Below are 18,501 nucleotides of genomic sequence, written 5' to 3' on the forward strand. Positions count from 1 at the left end.
TTACTCAATACATTTATGAAGCTATTTTTTTATTAATTATAAAAAAAAATCAATCGTAAATAACTTATTTTTGTAATTTAAAAAGCGTATAGTGTGTTGCATACGCTGGTTAATAAACTTGGTAACTTTTATTTTCCCCTAGAATCAGTTTCCGTTTCCTTTTCGTCGAAGAATCGCCGCCATGAAGGCTAAAGGAGAGGTTGGTTTTAGTTTTTATTAAATTTAGCCCATTTATAGCCCCTTTCTGTATTAAAACACCACCAATTCATCTCTCACACCATTAATTTCAATTAGTTTGGGCGTTTATTGCCCCCAAACGCCGTATTTTCGCTATGTTGTCACCCCACACGTGTATAACCTTTCTTTTTTCTAGTTGAGGGAATACGAAGTAATCGGGCGCAAACTGCCCACTGAAAAAGAAACCAACACGCCTCTGTACCGCATGAGGATTTTCGCCCCTGACCCTATCGTGGCCAAATCCCGCTTTTGGTACTTCTTGAGACAGTTGAAAAAGTTCAAGAAGTCAACTGGTGAAATCGTGTCAGTGAAGCTAATTCCGGAGAAAACTCCGAGCAAAATCAAGAATTTCGGAATTTGGCTTCGGTATGATTCGCGGTCTGGTACCCATAATATGTACAGGGAGTACCGGGATTTGAGCGTTTCGGGGGCTGTGACGCAGTGCTACAGGGACATGGGGGCGCGTCATCGTGCGCGGGCTCATTCAATTCAGGTAAACTGGGAAAATGATCGTAAAAATTTGGGAATTACCTGTTTTTCCTAGATTATTAAAGTGGAGGAGGTCAAAGCGGCGAATACAAGGAGGCCTCAAGTGAAACAATTCCACGATTCAAAGATTCGCTTCCCGTTGCCCAAGAGAATTCAGCACAAATCGATGAATCGCTTCTCTGTCCGCAAACCAAGAACATACTTCTTGTAATTTTATTGGTTAACTGGATAAAACGTTTCTAATATAATTCGTCTTTTATTGCACCCCCGAATGCAAAAAATGTAATTGAATAAAAGTGGTATCAAACCGTATTTATTAATGAATTGCGACTGTTACAGTCGCTTCGCACGCATGTCCACAACTATTTTGAAACGCAGAAAAATAAAGCAAAACTTAGTAACATTTAAAAGTAGGAACACAACTGACGAATTTTTGTCTTTCAACTCATTTGGAGATGCAATAAGCTGTTAAAAAGGCAAAGTAGTTATAAAAAACGAGTTATTGGTTGTATTTGTTTATTAACAAAATAAGCTAAAACACATCTTATTCCATTAAATATCTGAATATACAATGCTGAAACTAATATAAATGCCGGAAAACTGAATGAATCACGACTCACAATATACCATTTAAATAGCATCAACTTCGATAAATTCTAATTAATATTATTAGTACTGACAATTCCTTGGCTCGTTTCTTCACTATCACTGACTGGCTGCTGAAATGGTATGGTAACAAAGAATTTTCTTAAATATTTGATAAAATATATAACCAAATAGGCAACTCTGTAAATTTGAAAGTTTTTGGCACACAACTGTTTATAATAAAAAAATTAGACTACAATACTGATTATTCACATCAGAACTAAAAACATTTTGGCAACTCTATACTACTTACACTACGTATTTAACACTGGCATGCTAGGATTTCTAACAGCATTCATCAAAAATGGAATGCTCTCGTCTAAATCATCAACTAAAACTTGAGAGACAGTAAATGAGATTACTGGACATTCGAACAGTGAAAATAAATATCAGTCTAAAGTTAAATGTCATGAGTAAATGCTAGTGCATGTCGAAAAATTTTCTTTTAAGAAAATATATTTTAGGTACAGTGCTTAGAAAGGTTGTACACCAAACTATATCTAAAGGTAAAGCTAAGTTACACATCCGGGCGTTTTTGCACGAAACAACCATTGTAAAATTTGGACAATTTTGACTCTAATGAGCTTCAATCGGCCGTTTCGTGCAAAACCGTCGGTCACAATATATGGCACACATGTTACAACACTTGAAGTTTAAGGATATACAATTTGTACACAATCGAAAATATGTGCGATTCTTCTGCATTTTAATATAAACTCTTGATCCGAAAATAAATTTGTAGAAGAAAAATATCCTTTGTATGTTTTAATTTTAGGCTTTGTACCTATTAGATCGGTTAACGGCAAATGCAAGAATCAGAGCAAAGATCAAACCCAAAATCTGGATCACCGCTAGAACTATTCCAACGATCAAAACCCACGAAAGCTCTTCCAACTTGGTCATAATGGCGTAGTAGCAACCTTTGTCGTAAATCGCTGTGTAGTCAATCGAGCTTGTCGGCTTAATATTTAGCGTTGCTTTTTTGCAATCTTCCATCGTAGTCCCTTCGCGACAGCAACTCATGGGAATGCTATAATTCTCCTGGTTTGAGGTCACCGTAAGCACCACTTTCTTATTCCCGATCCAGTCGCTAGCCGCTTTGGCGCCGCAACATTGCAACTGAAATGCAAACCTGCTATTGGCCCGCCAAAATAACAAGCATCCAAATAAAAGCGCAATCAAAAGTGCTGTAAAAAAATATACCATGCGATTTTTTAATATTTTTATATGAAACGAATTGCGTAAATAACTTCAGCGTCGTAAATATGTCCAAAATGTTCACCGAAGAACATAAAAAATATGTTGGAATCTTATTTCCGTAATAGGCATCGGGTTAAAGTAACTGTCATGGATAACTAGATTAAAATTTTAGAAAATCGCAATGTACTGGTAGGGCAACCTTATCGCGCACCCAAGAAAATCGCGACTTCTAACGAAATAAAAATCCTGAAATTTTACACACCAGCCTGTACATTAATAAGGACCATTCTCGATTTTTATTAATTTTTTTTGTTAATAAATAAAGTCGTAGCAGTTTTGTGTGTTTTTGGGCACTAACTGTTAATTTAACTACAAAGTTTTTAGACCAAATGAATCCTTACCTGCTAGCCTATTGAATGCTGGTATCAGAATTATAAATTTTTACTTAATTGGTGAAATAATCGATCTTTTTTATTTAGACGCAAACTACACGCGTGATTTATTAGAAGATGGTATAATTTGCCAACAAAGGGATCAGTTACCAGTAGCCGACTTTTGAAGCCCCTTATTTACAGTCTTGCAATAAAACTGATGCCTGCATTTAAATATCCCAACAAAATCTTTTACAATCTTACCCCAATTACAGTTCACATTGTCACCTAAATTTACGACGCTACAAGTAGCAACTCATAAATAAAAATAATTTTTTAAGCTAAAATGTAAAAGTGCGTTTAATTCAAAATCTGATTGGTATTTTTCTTCGCTAATTTCGTAAACAATTATCTGGAGTGAATACGCGTGGTTTAGTATAAAATATAGAATTTGACTTTTTGGTCGAAAATTACTTTTTTTAAATTATTATTTTTATCTGTAAGTGAAAAATTACCAAAAAATTAAGGGAGATACCTTTCGAACATACAGTCAGGCGTGTAAAATGTAATATTTTTTTATTTAATTAGAAATCGCGATTTTCTTAGGTGCGCGATAAGGTTGCCACCTGGTATAATGCAACAGTATGATAAGTAATACCATTATGTTTTCCTTTTTTATCAAGTTGTTCTGCTTTTATACAGGGTGTATCAGAAATACGTGTGTTAATTTTACCACGTAATCACATACAATAACTTTTCTACAGCCTGTATCAGAACCCGCTCCCCACCGGAAAGGTATGTATAGTTTAGGCAATTCTGAAGCTAAAGTTTTTTTAAAAAAAATTCCAACTCTGCGTTTGGGAGATAGGAACATTTGAAAATAGCCAATCACAAAAGGCCTTGCTCTGGAAGACTAGGGGAACAAAACACGTTGCTATGAAACAAAAAATAGGTAGAACGGACATTAAAAAAAGGGCACTTGAATTATTCCTATTCCTAGTAAGGCATCTACTGTATATGTCGCAGACGCTTAGCGAAATCAGACATTTCATGAAATGTCTAGACAAACGTGATTTTTACGAGAAATTGAAAATGTATGGAGTTGACGTTATTCTCTTCTGATAGTTTTTGTGAAAAAGTGAATGGAAAATGAAAAATTTAAAAATAATATATCTCGAGGACAAACAAAGGATAAATGTATTTTATAAGGTCTTATTATTAATTTCTAATTTTGTCACAAAAAAAAATTTACGGTCAGCGAAAAAATATTGAAATAAACTCGTTTGCTCATGGGCGATTAATTAACTCAACTATTAAAGGCACTCACTCGCTATCGCTCGTTCGTGCTTTAAACAGTATCGTTTATAATCGCCTTCAATAACAAATTAGTTTATTAAATAAATATTCCAGAAACTGGGCCTTAATGCTTTAAACAGTTTTTTTCAATATACAAAAAGCTAGTATAAATTAAGTCCAAGAGGTAAATTAAAACCTAATGCTTTAAATTGTAATGCTTTTTTTAAAATAATTTAAATAGTATATTTATCCAGTAAGCTTAACTGAAAAATCTTCATCATTTTAAGCATAAGGAGGATTTCTGTAATAGTCCTCGAATAACCTGACTCTTGAGTTAATTTAAGCTTTTTTTAACGCAGACTTAAAGTAGTAATTGGAAGAGCCGTCATTATTTAACTATAAGCTAACATTAAGTTTTAGATGAGTCAGAGTTATTTGACTCTAAAGTTAAGTCTCTTTCGAAATAACGGGCCTTGGGAATGAATATTAAAATACTAATATACCAAACTTTTTTAACCAGTTTAACGGTTTTTGGATTTTTTTATTTTTTTCTTGGTTGAAATAATTCTCAAACACGATGGTAATCTTAAAATTCCGCTTATTAGAGCACTTTTGACAATGTTTTTATTTGTTCTACCTAGCCAATACCAGGTGATTCACGTAAGATAACGAACCCTACAATAATCTCTTCCTCAAGCGTCCGATTTTCAAATGTGTTTTGATTTTTGTAAGGTCATCTTAGGTGAATCAGCTGGCACATTACAAGACTTACTTTTTGCTGAAAGGTGTCAAAAATAGCCTTGCGATTGTCGCTGGTGTAGTATTCCTGTTCCACGGTGAGTTCAACAGCATTTTTAATTTGCAGTTTGAGGCTGTCTCGATTGATGTGCACCCAAACTCCGGCTGATACCTCAGCTACGAAAATGATTAAGAGGAGACAGAAGAAGGTCGTTAGGGCACACTGGCTCTCTTTCAAAGCGCCAACAATGCCGAAAATAGCCACAACGAGGAGGAGAAGTGAAGCGATGAGAATTATTACGACCGAAATTATGTAGTCTTGAGTGAGCGATAGCGAAAATGAGGGGTCGACGAGCATCCATATTGCGAAGACGGTGCCAGCAATGCCCAACAACTGCCAATAAAACGGACAATCATTTTTATAATGTCGAATTAAAAGTCTATTTTGGCAGTCGATGAGTAATTTTCCTTGGCTCCGTTTTGTGTTGATTCTTTCGGCCAAGTAAACAATTAAATTATTATGAGCCACATTTCGCGCTACTACCATATCGCCGGGCGTAACCAATTATAACGCAATATTTCTCAATTAGCGAAAAATAAATTGGAATTTTAAATTTTACAGAAATCTCTGGTATTTAATAAACGATTACGTTCCGCACCTGCTAACAATTATCATGATTCAGACAGGAACGTGGTAACAATGCCATAAATAACCAAATTTAACAAACAAAAACAATGAAATATTTGCATGAACGAGATAACCGATCCGGAAGTGAATGATTTCGTAACAACGACCTATTTGGTGACTGCCTTTTCGAACTCTTGTGTTTTAAAGCAATTACAAAGATTCCGGGCTATAAATAGCATCAGGATAAAAATATTTTCTTATCATGTGTTTCGTCTGCAACTAACAAAACTTTTAATTTTTTCCTTCTGTAACACAAGAGTAAAAATAGAAACGTGCGGAAGCTCCATTTTAGGAGCCATAAAACATTTCATGTGATTACTTAGGTGCTAGATTAATAAAATTAGATATGACCTATCGACGCGTTGGTGTCGATGACTTAATAATAATCTGAATGGTAATTCATCGGGTGTTTACATTGCAAACCCATAAGAGGTGTTACTTGGCCAAAGGCTAGGCTTTGATTGAGACAAGCAGCAAAAAAGTGGTTTAAGTAATTCCTTAGGTGAGTTTTAATTTTAAATCGTGACGAATTTAACACCGAATCGTCCCACAAACCCTGATATTAATTAAACTTTAAACCAACTTTTTGGGCTTCTTCGGGCAAAAATTTACCTAATGCACCTGACAAAAATTGGACTGCAGCTTCCGTGTTGAGGAAATAGCGCCGATTTAAGCTCGAACAGCTCTACAATGGCGGAAGTTGTTTCTTGCTCGAATTTCTCACAAAATTTTAATAAAACACTCAAAACTTGTAATATTTCACAACAAAAAAAACAACCCCTGTCATTTATCGATTCGCGTTTGTTATGAAAAATGACAAAATGGCATCTAGATTTATGGCAAATCCTTACCGCAAATATCAAATTTAGGAGCACCAGGAGGTATTTTAAGATGGCGTAGCAGCCCCCAAGCCCCATTTTTCAGTGAGATTCACAATTCTTTCACAAATGTTGAGATGAGATTCTGTTTGTTTTGGATTCAACCGAAAGCGATCACTGGGATTTGTCAACGGATGTTGCACATGCGGATACCGCCGAAGCCGCTTCGGCCGAAATCGCGCCGACTCGAAACCCGAAATTGGGCAATAAATTCGAAATAAACGCAGCTTCATTCATGAACCAATTAACCGAGTGAATGAGCTGCTTTTAATGATTTAGTAGTTTGTCCGACTTTCCGCTGTTGGCAGAAATAAACATTGGCGTAATAAATTTCAAATTAGGCGCTTCGCGATGACGTCTGTCAATTTCTGTTAACCTCGACTGCGCATACACACGCTAGTTTGTTGTTGACAAATATGTGCCCATTTTCGCCGATTTCTCGAATATTGCGCTCAAGACTGCTACACACGCCTGGTTTATGCTATGCAAGGCTGAAGCGAAGCCCCCGATCGGTGTAAAAACGATTTTCCAAGCGTTCGCCCCCCTAGAGTCCCCAACCGAAGTGTCCGCCAAATTGGGGAAGGGATGGCGGAACGAAACGTGCGAGAAAGTAACTGTTTTCCATCCGATTCAAAGATAAGTGAGCTGATTAAAACAGTAACCCAAATGCTGAAAAAACCAACGGTTGAAGCCGACCTGTGCCAGGTATGAAGCTTCGCAAATTACACATGCTGTCACCACGTTAATATTGTTTTGTAGGTTTTAGACGATTTGTTAGTTAAAGTTAACGAATCGGATAGTTACCTTGAGAATGGCATATTTAACATTAATTTCGCGGAAGCGGCTCTCCTACTACAAAGTACGACTGATCTCTACGGCAAAAAAGTGGAAATGTTGTGGAATATCATTTTTGATTACCAGAAGCGCATGATAAGTCATGAAAAGTGAGTAAAGTCAAGTGTTTGCGTTTGTTGACCTCATTTTGCAGAAACGCAGACAAGGAGCACGAGCTTGAGAAGCTGGAAGAAAGGAAACGCAAATACAAGCGTAAAAGGAAAACAAATGTTGCTGAAGCGCAATCAAACAGTTTGGTTAATAATCTATCGTTCGGAACCACCGAAGTTGATTACTTGAATCAGAGCTATGAGAGCAATGATTTGGCCAAAGAGTGGGGGAAGTTTAACAATCAACCACTGGATAACAGTTCTTGTCACTTGGTAATTGGCAAAAATTTGTTTTTGCCCAATGATCCAGTCCACACTGAAGATAATGATTACATTGGACGACTGGATCAGTTCCATTCTGCTTCACTCATTGAAGATATTTTTGATCTAGAAAGGGAGAAATTAATCACAGACGAGTATAATTGTATCACTGGGATGAGGGTCGACACTCACATAGTCAACGACTACTTGCAAGAAAACTCAATACCGAGCAATGAGTCACAAAATTCTTACTCTAAACACTTGGATGATTACATAAGCGAATTTAGAGAAAATCACAAAAATCCGGAACACGTGCAGTTGAAAGAAAGCATAGTGTGTTTGGAGCGGTTGCCTATTAACGTGTTAAAGGATCAACTTAGAAGAATAAGTTTTGCCGATTCGTTATTTGACGATGACAATATGAGCTCAATATCGGGGGCTTGTCCAAGTCCTTGTCACTCTCTTGCCAATCATGAATCGGAAGATCTGGATCAAATGAGCCGCACTTTGGAAAATAGGAGCAAGTCCTGTAGTCAAGATTCAGCTTTTTATGAAGATGAGGATCATTTGAACGAATCAAGTGCGTCTTTGGAGATTACTGATGTTCCCCCAAATTGTAGTACTCCTCAAGAGACAACTAGTGATAATCCCTCCAGTACTTCAGTGTTACCACCTCCAAAAATCACACAAGAATCAAAGTCTCCAATAACCGATAATACGCTATGTTTGGCTTCGTCTGCTATTGTTACAAATTCTAGGATTAGTAAAAGACGGCTTCCTGTAGATCCTCAGGTGAGTTCCATTGATGATTAAAATCACAATTAATTTTTTTGTTAAGGAGAAAGAAGAAAGAATCAAGAAACAGAAAATGGAAAGGCGGGCCAAAATGTTGGAAAAAACATTGGCAAAGTTGGCATCTGGCATAACCGTCAGTTATCACAAATTTGAAAAATTTTGTCGATTGCAGTACAAACCATCAGATAATGAAGGTAAGAGCTTCCATCTGGTGGCTATTAAAGGAAATTAATTCTCTTCAACTTTTTTACCAATTTGCCTCTGTCCTATTTTTTTTCGAAACGCTGCGAATACTGTTACAGAAGAAAAAAATATTAGGAAGAAAGTTGTAAAGAATTAAATTTCCTACTAAAAAGTCAGACCATATCTCTATCTTCAACCATTTAGGCTTCAAAGATGCTCAAGCAACGGATTCGCTACATTTGCCGGTGGACAAGTATTGGAAAGTTAATTTATACCTAATCCGTTGAAAATAGAAATATGGTGTCGCGGACTATTTTGTAAAAAAAAAATTCTGTACAAATTTCTTCCTAACATCTTTCTTGTATCTTTAACCGTATTTACAGCGTCTTAAAAAATACGGAACGAAGTGCAAGTTTTAAATAATTTTTTCTCTTGTGCAAAGTGCAAAGCTCAACATGTCTGCATTTTTTCAAAATAATTAGTTAATTGGTTTGATTTAAATTAATTTAAAGCATAATTAATGAGCGCCCTCATTTTTACTCTGCCGTACTATTTTTTTGGGTTCAGAATATCCTGAGATTTTGTAAGTCGTTTCGGCTCCTAAATTATAGTTCTCTGTGGGCTCAACATTTCTGGATTTTTTTTAAGCAATTAGTAAACTAGTTAAAGGCATTGGAAACTTGTTTTACCTGTTTTACGTTTTAACGAAAATTGAAAATATGGTTCATTTTGTATTGGTAGGTTCTTTTCAAAATTTCATGTGATGGAAAATAAGCGAGATAATTGCTTCCAAAGAAAGAAGTCTTCCACAAAATCAAAAATTAACTACTTTCTCGAATTCTTTCTGTTGTAAATTTTGTCTTGAATTTCGCGGAAACCAATAATAAATCATTGTTAAATTCTTTCAGTGTTACTTATAAAGTCAAAAACCATTTGAAAAATGGACCAAATACTCTACAATGACGTCTAACTTCCAACTTTAAATCGAATTACGTTGAGTTAGAAAGAAGATACAGAGAATTTAAAACAAACTATTATTATAATTTATATTATTAATAACTAATAAGTAATACTAATATTATTATTTATTATTTACTGCCATTCCAGGAAAAATGCAACCTGACCCTGAAATTTCAAAATGATTTTAGTAATATTGTTTCTTTCAACATTCACGTTTCTGTTTATATTTAATGTATTTTGCGACAAAAGAGTTTTTGAGAAAGGATAATCATTGAAATTGAAGTAATTTATTGAATTTTAAAATTTACATACTGTGCCTTTTAACTTAAAATACTTACGTACTACAATTGTTGAATATTTTTTGAAGAGTATTTTTCTAGTTTCTGGTAGTTTAGAAAATGGAAATCGGCACGTAAATTGATTGGTAATATTAATTTTTTATCATTGTAACATATTTGCTGTTCCGCCCGTTACCGCAAACATAAAATATTGTTCTTATTTCTTACGTTGTTAAACAAAACCAAGAATTTTTCATTTCCTCCGTCTAATTTTACTATTGTTAAAGTCTTTGATAATTAAAACTTGTCTAAATACATTTTTTAGAGCTATTTTCACACAAGATTTTTTTTGTCCCGTCCGTCATGTGTATACAAAAGTAAATTAATCAGAAGTCGTTGCACATTGCCTTATTCTTCCGTTTTGTCGATTCAGAGTTTCAACAAGTTCCACCATTTACTTTAAAAATAATTGTTGGAATTAATGCCCATTATATTTAAACAGAATTTACGATTGTTCAACCGTAAAAATGTGAGGTTTTTTTGTGTTCCCTCCGTCATCAATTTGTATTTCTTTTTCCTCCTCGTATTTCAAATTTTAAAAATTTGGCTCTAATTGTAAGTTGCAAACAATTTGACTGGTTCGTATAAAGAAAAAATCAATTCTACTGATACTGTCATAAATACTAAAACTAAAATCTAAAAATTTGTGCAAAGTGTTCGGTACGTTAATGGCTGGTTAATATTATTTATATTATTAGTTTAGCCCCGAGACGGTATATCGCTCCTTATTTTTACTCCGCTGTACAAAATTTTCGGGTGAAGAAAGTCGGGTTATTGAGTTCTTCGCATTTTTTTTTACAGGAACCATTTCTCAAGACATGTCGGAATCAGAGGACTCGGAATCCGATTCAGACGATGAACCCTTTCTTGGTTTTCCCGAGAACGAGCAAGAAACGTCAGATGTGGAGGATACGCTGGATACGAGCGACTTGCAGCCGCCTCTCTCCCCTATTCCCGAACCCCATGTACCTGAAGAAATTCCGCAAGTTCATCCATCAACTTCAAGAAACATCCCCATGGTCTGTGATTTAGACGAGGAAGAAATGTCCCGAAGGAACGTCCGGGAATGGCGGTCTGGCATTCTTCCCAAATTGAAAAAATTGGAAAACAAATCGGATTTCAACATTCACGAATACGGCTCGAAAATCATGGAACCACTTGAAGTCGGGGAACAACAACGGTTTGGAGATTTGGTTCAAGGGAAAAGCGCAGCGGAAGTTACTCGATTCTTCGTCGCAACTTTACAATTAGCCAACACGCTCAACGTTGAGATAAGTGGGGCCAAGCCAGGAGAGGTGTCTAATGACACTTTCCAAATTAAAGTTTTGGATAAGAGTAGACATCATGAAATGTTGGAGGAGTATCAAGCGCCGTCCGAGGAAACGTTCACGGAGAGATTAGAGAGAGCGAAAGCGATGAATCCCAAAGTCTCGCTACATTCCACCCCTAGCATGGGACCGCCTGCCAAGTCCAAATATACGAAAACAACACGCAAAAAGTTGTTTTGAACATTTCGCCGATTTTTTTCAACAGTATTAGAATGCAGCAAACATTTATTTTATTTGGGGTATTCACAACTGACATTCCAAACTATGATTGCTTGGTTTGGGACCTGTCGTATCACCGTTTGTTTTCACAGTAGTCAGGTTTCATTTTTAAGTTTAGTTCCGATACGAATTAAAATAAAAATGACTGTGATCTCATGTTATAGAATATTTAAAAAAGTACAATCGTAGAAAAATAGTATTGTTTTTCCTATTGTTTAAATATGTATATGAAATGAAAAAATACGTCTTGTATTTTTACAGTTACTTTGAAAATAAAACTTACTTAAATATTCTTTTGTTTTTTTTTTTCAAGAAAAAGACTATAAAGGTAAGTCTGTTTATTTATTCGTAATGACGTAAACTTTGATTCTAACTATAGTATAATTTGTACTAACTCTGGAAATAGTAAATAGTATCGAAGTGAAACAGGAAGAACAGCCAAATTTAATCACACAAAATAGCACAAACGTGGGCTATCAGTTACATCAAGTGGCCTATGATAAACTAAGTTGGCAATGCAACTTGGTCACTTTGATTAGAATGGAAGAAAATGATTTATGCCATAGTTTGCGGCATTTTTGACCTCCACTGTGCTGGTAACAGCTCATCGAACCTCCTGTTCAAGAAAGACACCCTGTTTGACAACGAATCGACGGTTTCTTCCATATGCGCCTGTCGCCTCCACTCCAACTGAGGCAACAACAACTCAGCTTTGACAATGCGTGATTCCATGTTGCGTAGTTTTTGGCACACGGAATCGATGTATGCGTCTTGGAGGAGGCTGGCTGTTGCCTTATCTGCATAAACAATTAAAATCAAGTTAGGTTGGCGACACTGACATTGTTTTTATTCAGGCTTGCAAACTTAGTTCAGTGGTACTCACTTGCATAATTAATCTTGCAAATGTCAATGAAAAAGTACCTAAAAACCACAATTATGGGCGAACAAGTGTTTTTGTAACCTTTTCATACTTGTCAGGATCACTTGATTCCAACAAGAATGAGAGAGGGATCAGGACCTCGTCATCACGTCGCAGTTTGATTACTTTGTTATCCTCAGGCCCTATCTCACAAATGTCGTGAATTTCCTTCTTCAAAGCATTGTATTCCAAATCTGGACTGACTTCCATTATTTTTTCAGTAATTTCAGGGAGTCCTAAATTAATTTGTAACGAACGCTTACAAACTAATTTTTTACCTACTTACCAGTCTCGTATCTGCGGATTTTTAATTTAATTGTGACTTTATTTGAATTCATTTTTTTTCAAAAACCAAAATTAATTCACAAGTGACAGTGCGGAAGAGTCACGTGGTATCACAAAATCAATACAACAGTAACTTTTGGAATTAGAGGTTGGTGCAAGAATTATTTAATAGAATAGATAAAATTAGGAAAACACACTTGGCTGATGTGTTGGAAATGATATTGCGCCCCCTTTTTTTCTAGCAAGTCATAATACTCATAATTCACAAGAAAGAATTTACTTTTGTGTAGATTCGGTTTACGTTGGCAACGTTCATAGCTGCCTGCGTAATGTATTAGCGCAGCGTTTGAATAAAACAGTGGTGTTCAAATTTTATTCGTCCTCACAGTAATTTTACAAATATGTTGTAACAAAATGTTGAAGCTTTTCAAATAAATTAAGTATACACTATGCTGTAAAAAGTGGCTGGTTCGTAACTATAAAAATAATTGGTTCTAATAATGTACAATTAACATTAAACAATGAATGCTCCAAAACCAAACGCCCGCTTCATGGAGTCCCAGTAGTACCTCTGCCAGTTTTCCTTAGTAACTTCTGCTTCACCTGTTGGTACGCCTGATTGTACCACATTGACTTCAGTGTGATCACTCTAAAAAAATAAAATAAGAAAAAACAATAAAACCAGAAATCATCGAAATACCTTTTCATTAATATTGAAAGTTACAGTTGAATAGTGGCCCTCAGGCCACTGTTTATACCTCCACTGTTGCACGATTTTTTTCCCTGGTACCAACTCATCAAACTGCCCAACAATATTTCCGTTGAATAATTCGAATTTACCGCCTTTAGAAGCATCCATTTTTACATGTGCCCTGGTAAACGCCGTCACCATTTCGATTTTTGTCAAAGCATCGTAAAATTCTTGCGCCCGACATTGAAACTGTTGAGTTATGTTTATCGTTGTTACGTCTAGTTTAAGTCCGATTTGTTTGTTATTTTCGCTGACGACTGGTGTCATGCTGATTTTTTTGTTAAAACCACTCGAAAGATTTTTGACCGCGTCTGGTTTGACCTCATCTTTTTTCGGCAAAATCATGCCTTTGGAAAATTCTTCTTTTAAACTCGAAATGTATTTGGTGAGTTGGTGTCGGACGACATCTTTGCAGGATTTCAACATAATTTCCTTCAGCTTGTCGCCCTCCTCGTCCGAATCTTTCACAGAAACCTTGATCTGCACAAAAAATGTATCAGGTCAAAGTAAGCTACGACTTTGAAATTAAGTTGGCAACATCAATCACCAGATAGTACAGCGTTGCCAACACAATTTCAAATAAGAAAAGATAGAATATCACTTACATCCAGCTCTGAGACATCATTTTCCTCGGAAAGGTTGGGTATTTTCACCTTGCCTGAGTAGCTTTTGCTCCCATTTTTCAACTTTCCAGTCCACTTAATGCTCAAATCCCACTCGTAAAAAAATATGAGCTTGCCTTTCCTATTATTAGCAGAAGCCTCCCCTTCACATTTATCTATCTCTGTGAACTGAATGTCTGCTAAGTCAGTTTTTACTGGCACACCTTTAAATAACTCTTTTATGCGTTCCACTGACCAAGGACCGGCATTTTTTTCCGTCCAGTGCCAGTTGTTGACATTTGTTGCGTCTGGTCGTTCTTCCACAATCCATCGTGGGTCACCCTCGCCCCATTTGGCCATTGTGTTTTTAGGTTAAGTGTAGAAAAAGACGAAAAAAAGGTGATCTCGCCTGTTATACACTCAAACTAGAGTTTCCGCACAGAAAAATAAGCAAATTTGGGCGAAATAATTAATGATTTACCTGTAAACTGCAGGTATAATAAAATGAGCGCCTTTTCCCAGTGAGTACAATTCGGTAAATTAAAAAATTAATGAATGGAACTGCTCTCGATTCACAAGACACACGAAGCCTCCAGTAATGCACTTTGACGAATGTTCTATCAATTTCAAGTCTTCTTTTCTATAAGTGTGAAGATTTTTCTAGAATTTCTTCACCATCGGAATTTAGCGAATGGCAAATTGTCAATTTTAGTTTCAGAAAATTTGAGCAGATGGCAGAAATGTGAATTACACACTTGTGTATTTTGTGTTGTCTATACTAATTCCACAATTGCTTAATTTCAATTTTTTTTTAAGTTAAAAGATATTTAAAAAAAACGAAAAAACAAAACAACAAATAATTTGTGTTTTATATAAAAAAATTAAAAAAAATTATAACGCCAAAAAAACACTAATTACGATCATTCTTTTGGAAAAAATGCTGATGGTCAGCATCAGCAATTTTCTATACTTCTTAAATTTTGTTACTACTAAACTAATTATCATTCTTATATTAAGAAGCAAAAATGCAAACGAAAAAATCACAAGCTTGTTCGGGACAAAATCTCAATACATCTACTTTTGAGTTATAATTAAATTATGATTTACCTAATTATTATAAGTCAAAAGAATTTTACTAATTACACAGGCCGAGATGACTTTTGGTGCTTCCAATAATATTGTTGTTATTTCTTACTAATTGGTGATGTTGATAATAAATCCACCACCACTTTTTCTGAATCACATCAAGTTTTCGAAAAAATCTACATAGCAGTAATTATTACTTATTTCAAAAAATGAAATAAATCCATTTGGTTTTTGCACCTTTACTGAGAATTTTACCAACTCTCCTTAGAGACACATGCTAGTTACAACAGCATAACATCCACGCGAAACCCTGTGGAATGAGAATATAATACTGTTGGTCCATAAAAAAAATACTTCCAGGCGTATTTTTTTTTTTGAACAGCGAATGAGGTATCACTCGAAATATATGTCACCTAATATTTGAAAATAATATTTTTCCCGAAAATGTTTTGTAAACATTTTAAACCTTTTTTTTAATATCTGAATTATTTATATCTAGATTATAAACACTATTTTAAATTTTGTTTCCCATATCAACGTGTTTTAAATTTAATATAAAAACACGCTTTCCACAGCAACGTGATTTAAATTTTATTGAAAACACGTTTAAATTTAAAATTAAAAAAATTAAAACAAAAAAAAATAATTTAATACAAAAAACATTTTGAATAACACTTATGCGAAAACACTTAAAGTTCTTGGGTGTCTAAAACTTTAAGCTTGTGGTTGCGCACTTGTATTATTAATAACAATAACTATAAAAAAATTATAATATATTTTTTTATTTATGAACAATATCTTAAAGAAACTGTGGCTACTACTGAATTCAGGTCACACGAGCTGTACAAAAACACCTTTCAAAAATAAAAAAATCGCTTACAAAATTTTGTTAGTTATTTATCAGTTATCACTTATCATCATCCAAAAATATTATTTCTAAAAAATTAATCTAAACAAGAATTTTTTCTTAAGTTTATTGAAACAAAAGGTACTAGTTCGCTTTAGACGTCACTACGTCAGCTGTAGTTAGAAACTCTAATTTCATTTATATGACTGATAATGATAAGTGAAAAAGAAAAGGTTACTTATTCGTTAAAGTATATTATTTTACTATTAATAAAAAAATAAAATAATTATTGTGCTGACGTTTTTAAAAAGAGAAAAACTAGAAGGGGTAGAATTAAAATTTTATTACTATTTTTATTAAGTACCCCTAACAGTGATGAATGAACTTTTACTGCAGCCTCTGTCGAATTTCTTGATCAAAAAACACTCACCAATAATAATAAGAAAATATATATAGCGGGTGTGTCAAAAGTCGTAAACACGCTCTTGAGAGTGGCCTTAATGACCATTAAAAAAATAACAAAAAAAATATTGTTCCTTATTAAGTTGCAAAAAGCTCGTGAAAGTTTAAAAAAATGCTTACTTTAATGTGGAATTGTAGGAAATGTACACCTGTTTACTTTGTCTTTTACGATTTGTCTAATGTTTATTTGATTTATTATCTAAGTTTACAAAAAAATAAAGAAAAACATTTTCTATGGTTTTTCAAATGAGTTAAAACTACCACTTTAAAAATTTGGCAACATTTAGTAATGTAATTTAGTTAATATTTTTCTAATCGTACGGAAACGGCGTTGCCATTTTTAGTTTATATTTCAGTACTTGTTTACAAAACGATAGTTTTCGTAATTTTTTTTATCGAAAATAATGTTTTGTGTAGCTCTATCTAGCTACTCTAAAGAGCTCCCGCGATTTTTGGCATATCCATTAAAGTAGATCACAGAAAATCTTCCGTTAATACCACCACATGCAGCGTTGGGCAAAAGTATGGAACCAAAAAAACTAATTAGTACTTCAACTACAAATGTGAAAGAATATTTTTTTTCAAAATTTCTTTTAGTTTCCGTGTTATTAAATTTTTTGTTGTCAAATGGCACCCTAATACGGAAATTTTTTTTGGTAAAAGATTATGCTCTAAAAATAACTTGGCCAAAGTGGTTGTATCCACGGATGGTTTTATTTGAGGAATCAAATTAGTGGATTAAAAACATCCATGAATACAACCACTTCGGCCAAATTCGAAAAATCTTCGTAATAAGCTCGGACGGCAATTTTAGTAATTCATTAAAAAAAACACTGAAAGTAAATTAAGAAGTTATTTTTAGAGCATAACCTTTTACTAAAACAATCGCCGTAGTAGAGTGCCATTTAAAAAAAAAATTTTTTTTGAAGAACACTAAAACTGAAAACAATTTTTTTGAAAAATAATTATATTTTTAAAGTAGTTGATGATGTACTATAATTAGTTTTTTTGTAAGGTTTTCAGTTTACCCACAAAATGCTTGGTTCCATACCTTTGCCCAAGGCTGTATGTTATCTTTGTGGCAACGTAATCCGGCGCTGATTATAGAAAAACGTATTTCTGGGTAAATGGCAATTAAAATAAGGAAGCTGATGTCCGCGCGCGATTCGGCCTATTTCAATAAATGCCGATTGACTTCTCAACAAAATGAGAACATACAAAGGGAGTAGATAACATTGGAGGGTTTCTCTTTGGAGCTTACAATACATTCAAGGCTACTATCGGCACCAGGCCTGTCAACTATATTATACAACAAACTAATGTTGCTAAATCAAGACGTTTGTATTAAGTCTATGTAATTTCAAAACAAAATGCCACGCAGTGTGAAACCGTCTGTATTCACCCACTGATTCTAATCAAACTGGAGCTTTACTACGAACGAAAAAGATTTGTTCTGCAAACGGCGAAACTTTGGGGTTTTCCCTGCGATAGCAGTTCGAATGTCTTCATTAAATAAATAAAGACAAATACGGTAACGGAATTACGGGTAGAGAAGCATTTTAGGTGTAAAATTTATGGTCAAGTTTTGGTTCAAGGCCAGACCCGGCTTGTGTGCAAATTTAATTATCTGGACCGGTGACTGTAATGAGATGACATAATTTTCAGCTTTTCACTCTGAAAATGGAATTTTGGCGCAAGCTGAAATCATAATTGTTCGTTCTATAAACTGCTGTAATAGTGGAAAACAGGTGGGTCCTGTCTTCGCAACACGAAATACAACGTCAAATTATTTGCAAGGCTTAAATTGTTACCAAAATTGTTTTGTTTGAGGAAGGTTGGAACTGGGTCACGTGTGAAAGCCTGCTCCTGAGTGCAATACTCGTTAACTACCGCTGTCTAATGGGTAGTTTTGCCGGCGTGGGCAAATTTCAGTTCGGTTCAGCTTTCCTGATGCGTAATAAGTTATAACACTTTTAAGA

At 34.7% G+C, this 18,501-nt stretch overlaps 5 protein-coding genes across 7 annotated transcripts; 2 read left to right on the top strand and 3 right to left on the bottom strand.

Annotated features, from left to right (window-relative positions):
* Positions 1-70: 70 nt before the first annotated feature.
* RpL18A (Ribosomal protein L18A) lies at positions 71-974 on the top strand. The gene is made up of 3 exons (XM_967814.5): positions 71-199; positions 374-730; positions 782-974. Exons 1-3 carry the CDS (start codon positions 182-184, stop codon positions 935-937), a joined length of 531 nt encoding a protein of 176 aa, XP_972907.1. The 5' UTR covers positions 71-181; the 3' UTR covers positions 938-974.
* A 251-nt stretch (positions 975-1,225) lies between these two features.
* LOC661618 (CD81 antigen) lies at positions 1,226-6,721 on the bottom strand. Of its 2 annotated transcripts, none has more exons than XM_967768.4 (3): positions 6,516-6,721; positions 5,011-5,370; positions 1,226-2,490 (listed from the first exon to the last, which is right to left on the bottom strand). In XM_967768.4, the coding sequence occupies exons 1-3, from the start codon at positions 6,579-6,581 to the stop codon at positions 2,143-2,145; spliced, it is 774 nt and encodes a 257-aa protein (XP_972861.1). In that variant the 5' UTR covers positions 6,582-6,721; the 3' UTR covers positions 1,226-2,142. The 2 variants fall into 2 exon arrangements, with proteins under 2 accessions (XP_972861.1, XP_064212520.1); XM_064356450.1 differs by lacking the exon at positions 6,516-6,721 and adding an exon at positions 6,277-6,423.
* Positions 6,722-6,879: 158 nt separating this feature from the next.
* LOC103315038 (uncharacterized) lies at positions 6,880-11,862 on the top strand. The gene is made up of 5 exons (XM_008202684.3): positions 6,880-7,247; positions 7,302-7,486; positions 7,531-8,539; positions 8,586-8,736; positions 10,825-11,862. Exons 1-5 carry the CDS (start codon positions 7,128-7,130, stop codon positions 11,529-11,531), a joined length of 2,172 nt encoding a protein of 723 aa, XP_008200906.1. The 5' UTR covers positions 6,880-7,127; the 3' UTR covers positions 11,532-11,862.
* Positions 11,863-11,893: 31 nt separating this feature from the next.
* LOC103315037 (hypothetical protein) lies at positions 11,894-12,924 on the bottom strand. Its single transcript, XM_008202683.3, has 4 exons — positions 12,776-12,924; positions 12,542-12,725; positions 12,454-12,491; positions 11,894-12,367 (listed from the first exon to the last, which is right to left on the bottom strand). Exons 1-4 carry the CDS (start codon positions 12,825-12,827, stop codon positions 12,126-12,128), a joined length of 516 nt encoding a protein of 171 aa, XP_008200905.1. The 5' UTR covers positions 12,828-12,924; the 3' UTR covers positions 11,894-12,125.
* A 209-nt stretch (positions 12,925-13,133) lies between these two features.
* Positions 13,134-14,841, bottom strand: LOC661490 (uncharacterized protein). Of its 2 annotated transcripts, none has more exons than XM_967645.4 (4): positions 14,609-14,841; positions 14,131-14,536; positions 13,475-14,005; positions 13,134-13,423 (listed from the first exon to the last, which is right to left on the bottom strand). In XM_967645.4, exons 2-4 carry the CDS (start codon positions 14,485-14,487, stop codon positions 13,289-13,291), a joined length of 1,023 nt encoding a protein of 340 aa, XP_972738.1. In that variant the 5' UTR covers positions 14,488-14,536; positions 14,609-14,841; the 3' UTR covers positions 13,134-13,288. The 2 variants fall into 2 exon arrangements, with proteins under 2 accessions (XP_972738.1, XP_008200903.1); XM_008202681.3 differs by having other exon boundaries at positions 14,131-14,552.
* Positions 14,842-18,501: the final 3,660 nt, after the last annotated feature.

Source organism: Tribolium castaneum, chromosome 4 (genome assembly GCF_031307605.1).
Source record: "Tribolium castaneum strain GA2 chromosome 4, icTriCast1.1, whole genome shotgun sequence".
NCBI lineage: Eukaryota > Metazoa > Arthropoda > Insecta > Coleoptera > Tenebrionidae > Tribolium > Tribolium castaneum.

Bases quoted from the DNA above. Each gene is read 5' to 3' on its own strand.
- RpL18A (XM_967814.5), top strand. The intron at 731-781 runs GTAAACTGGGAA...TGTTTTTCCTAG, and splicing joins CGCGGGCTCATTCAATTCAG to ATTATTAAAGTGGAGGAGGT.
- LOC661618 (XM_967768.4), bottom strand. From the start codon at position 6,581: ATGGGGCTTGGGGGCTGCTACGCCATCTTAAAATACCTCCTGGTGCTC. The intron at 5,371-6,515 runs GTAAGGATTTGC...TTTTATTGGCAG, and splicing joins TCCTAAATTTGATATTTGCG to TTGTTGGGCATTGCTGGCAC. The intron at 2,491-5,010 runs GTAAGTCTTGTA...TTTGCATTTCAG, and splicing joins TTGACACCTTTCAGCAAAAA to TTGCAATGTTGCGGCGCCAA.
- LOC103315037 (XM_008202683.3), bottom strand. From the start codon at position 12,827: ATGAATTCAAATAAAGTCACAATTAAATTAAAAATCCGCAGATACGAG. The intron at 12,492-12,541 runs GTATGAAAAGGT...TGTGGTTTTTAG, and splicing joins GAATCAAGTGATCCTGACAA to GTACTTTTTCATTGACATTT. The intron at 12,368-12,453 runs GTGAGTACCACT...TTGTTTATGCAG, and splicing joins TTGCAAGATTAATTATGCAA to ATAAGGCAACAGCCAGCCTC.
- LOC661490 (XM_967645.4), bottom strand. From the start codon at position 14,487: ATGGCCAAATGGGGCGAGGGTGACCCACGATGGATTGTGGAAGAACGA. The intron at 14,006-14,130 runs GTAAGTGATATT...TTTTTTGTGCAG, and splicing joins ATGATGTCTCAGAGCTGGAT to ATCAAGGTTTCTGTGAAAGA. The intron at 13,424-13,474 runs GTATTTCGATGA...TTATTTTTTTAG, and splicing joins CTTTCAATATTAATGAAAAG to AGTGATCACACTGAAGTCAA.
- LOC103315038 (XM_008202684.3), top strand. From the start codon at position 7,128: ATGGCGGAACGAAACGTGCGAGAAAGTAACTGTTTTCCATCCGATTCA. The intron at 7,487-7,530 runs GTGAGTAAAGTC...CTCATTTTGCAG, and splicing joins CGCATGATAAGTCATGAAAA to AAACGCAGACAAGGAGCACG. The intron at 8,540-8,585 runs GTGAGTTCCATT...TTTTTTGTTAAG, and splicing joins GGCTTCCTGTAGATCCTCAG to GAGAAAGAAGAAAGAATCAA.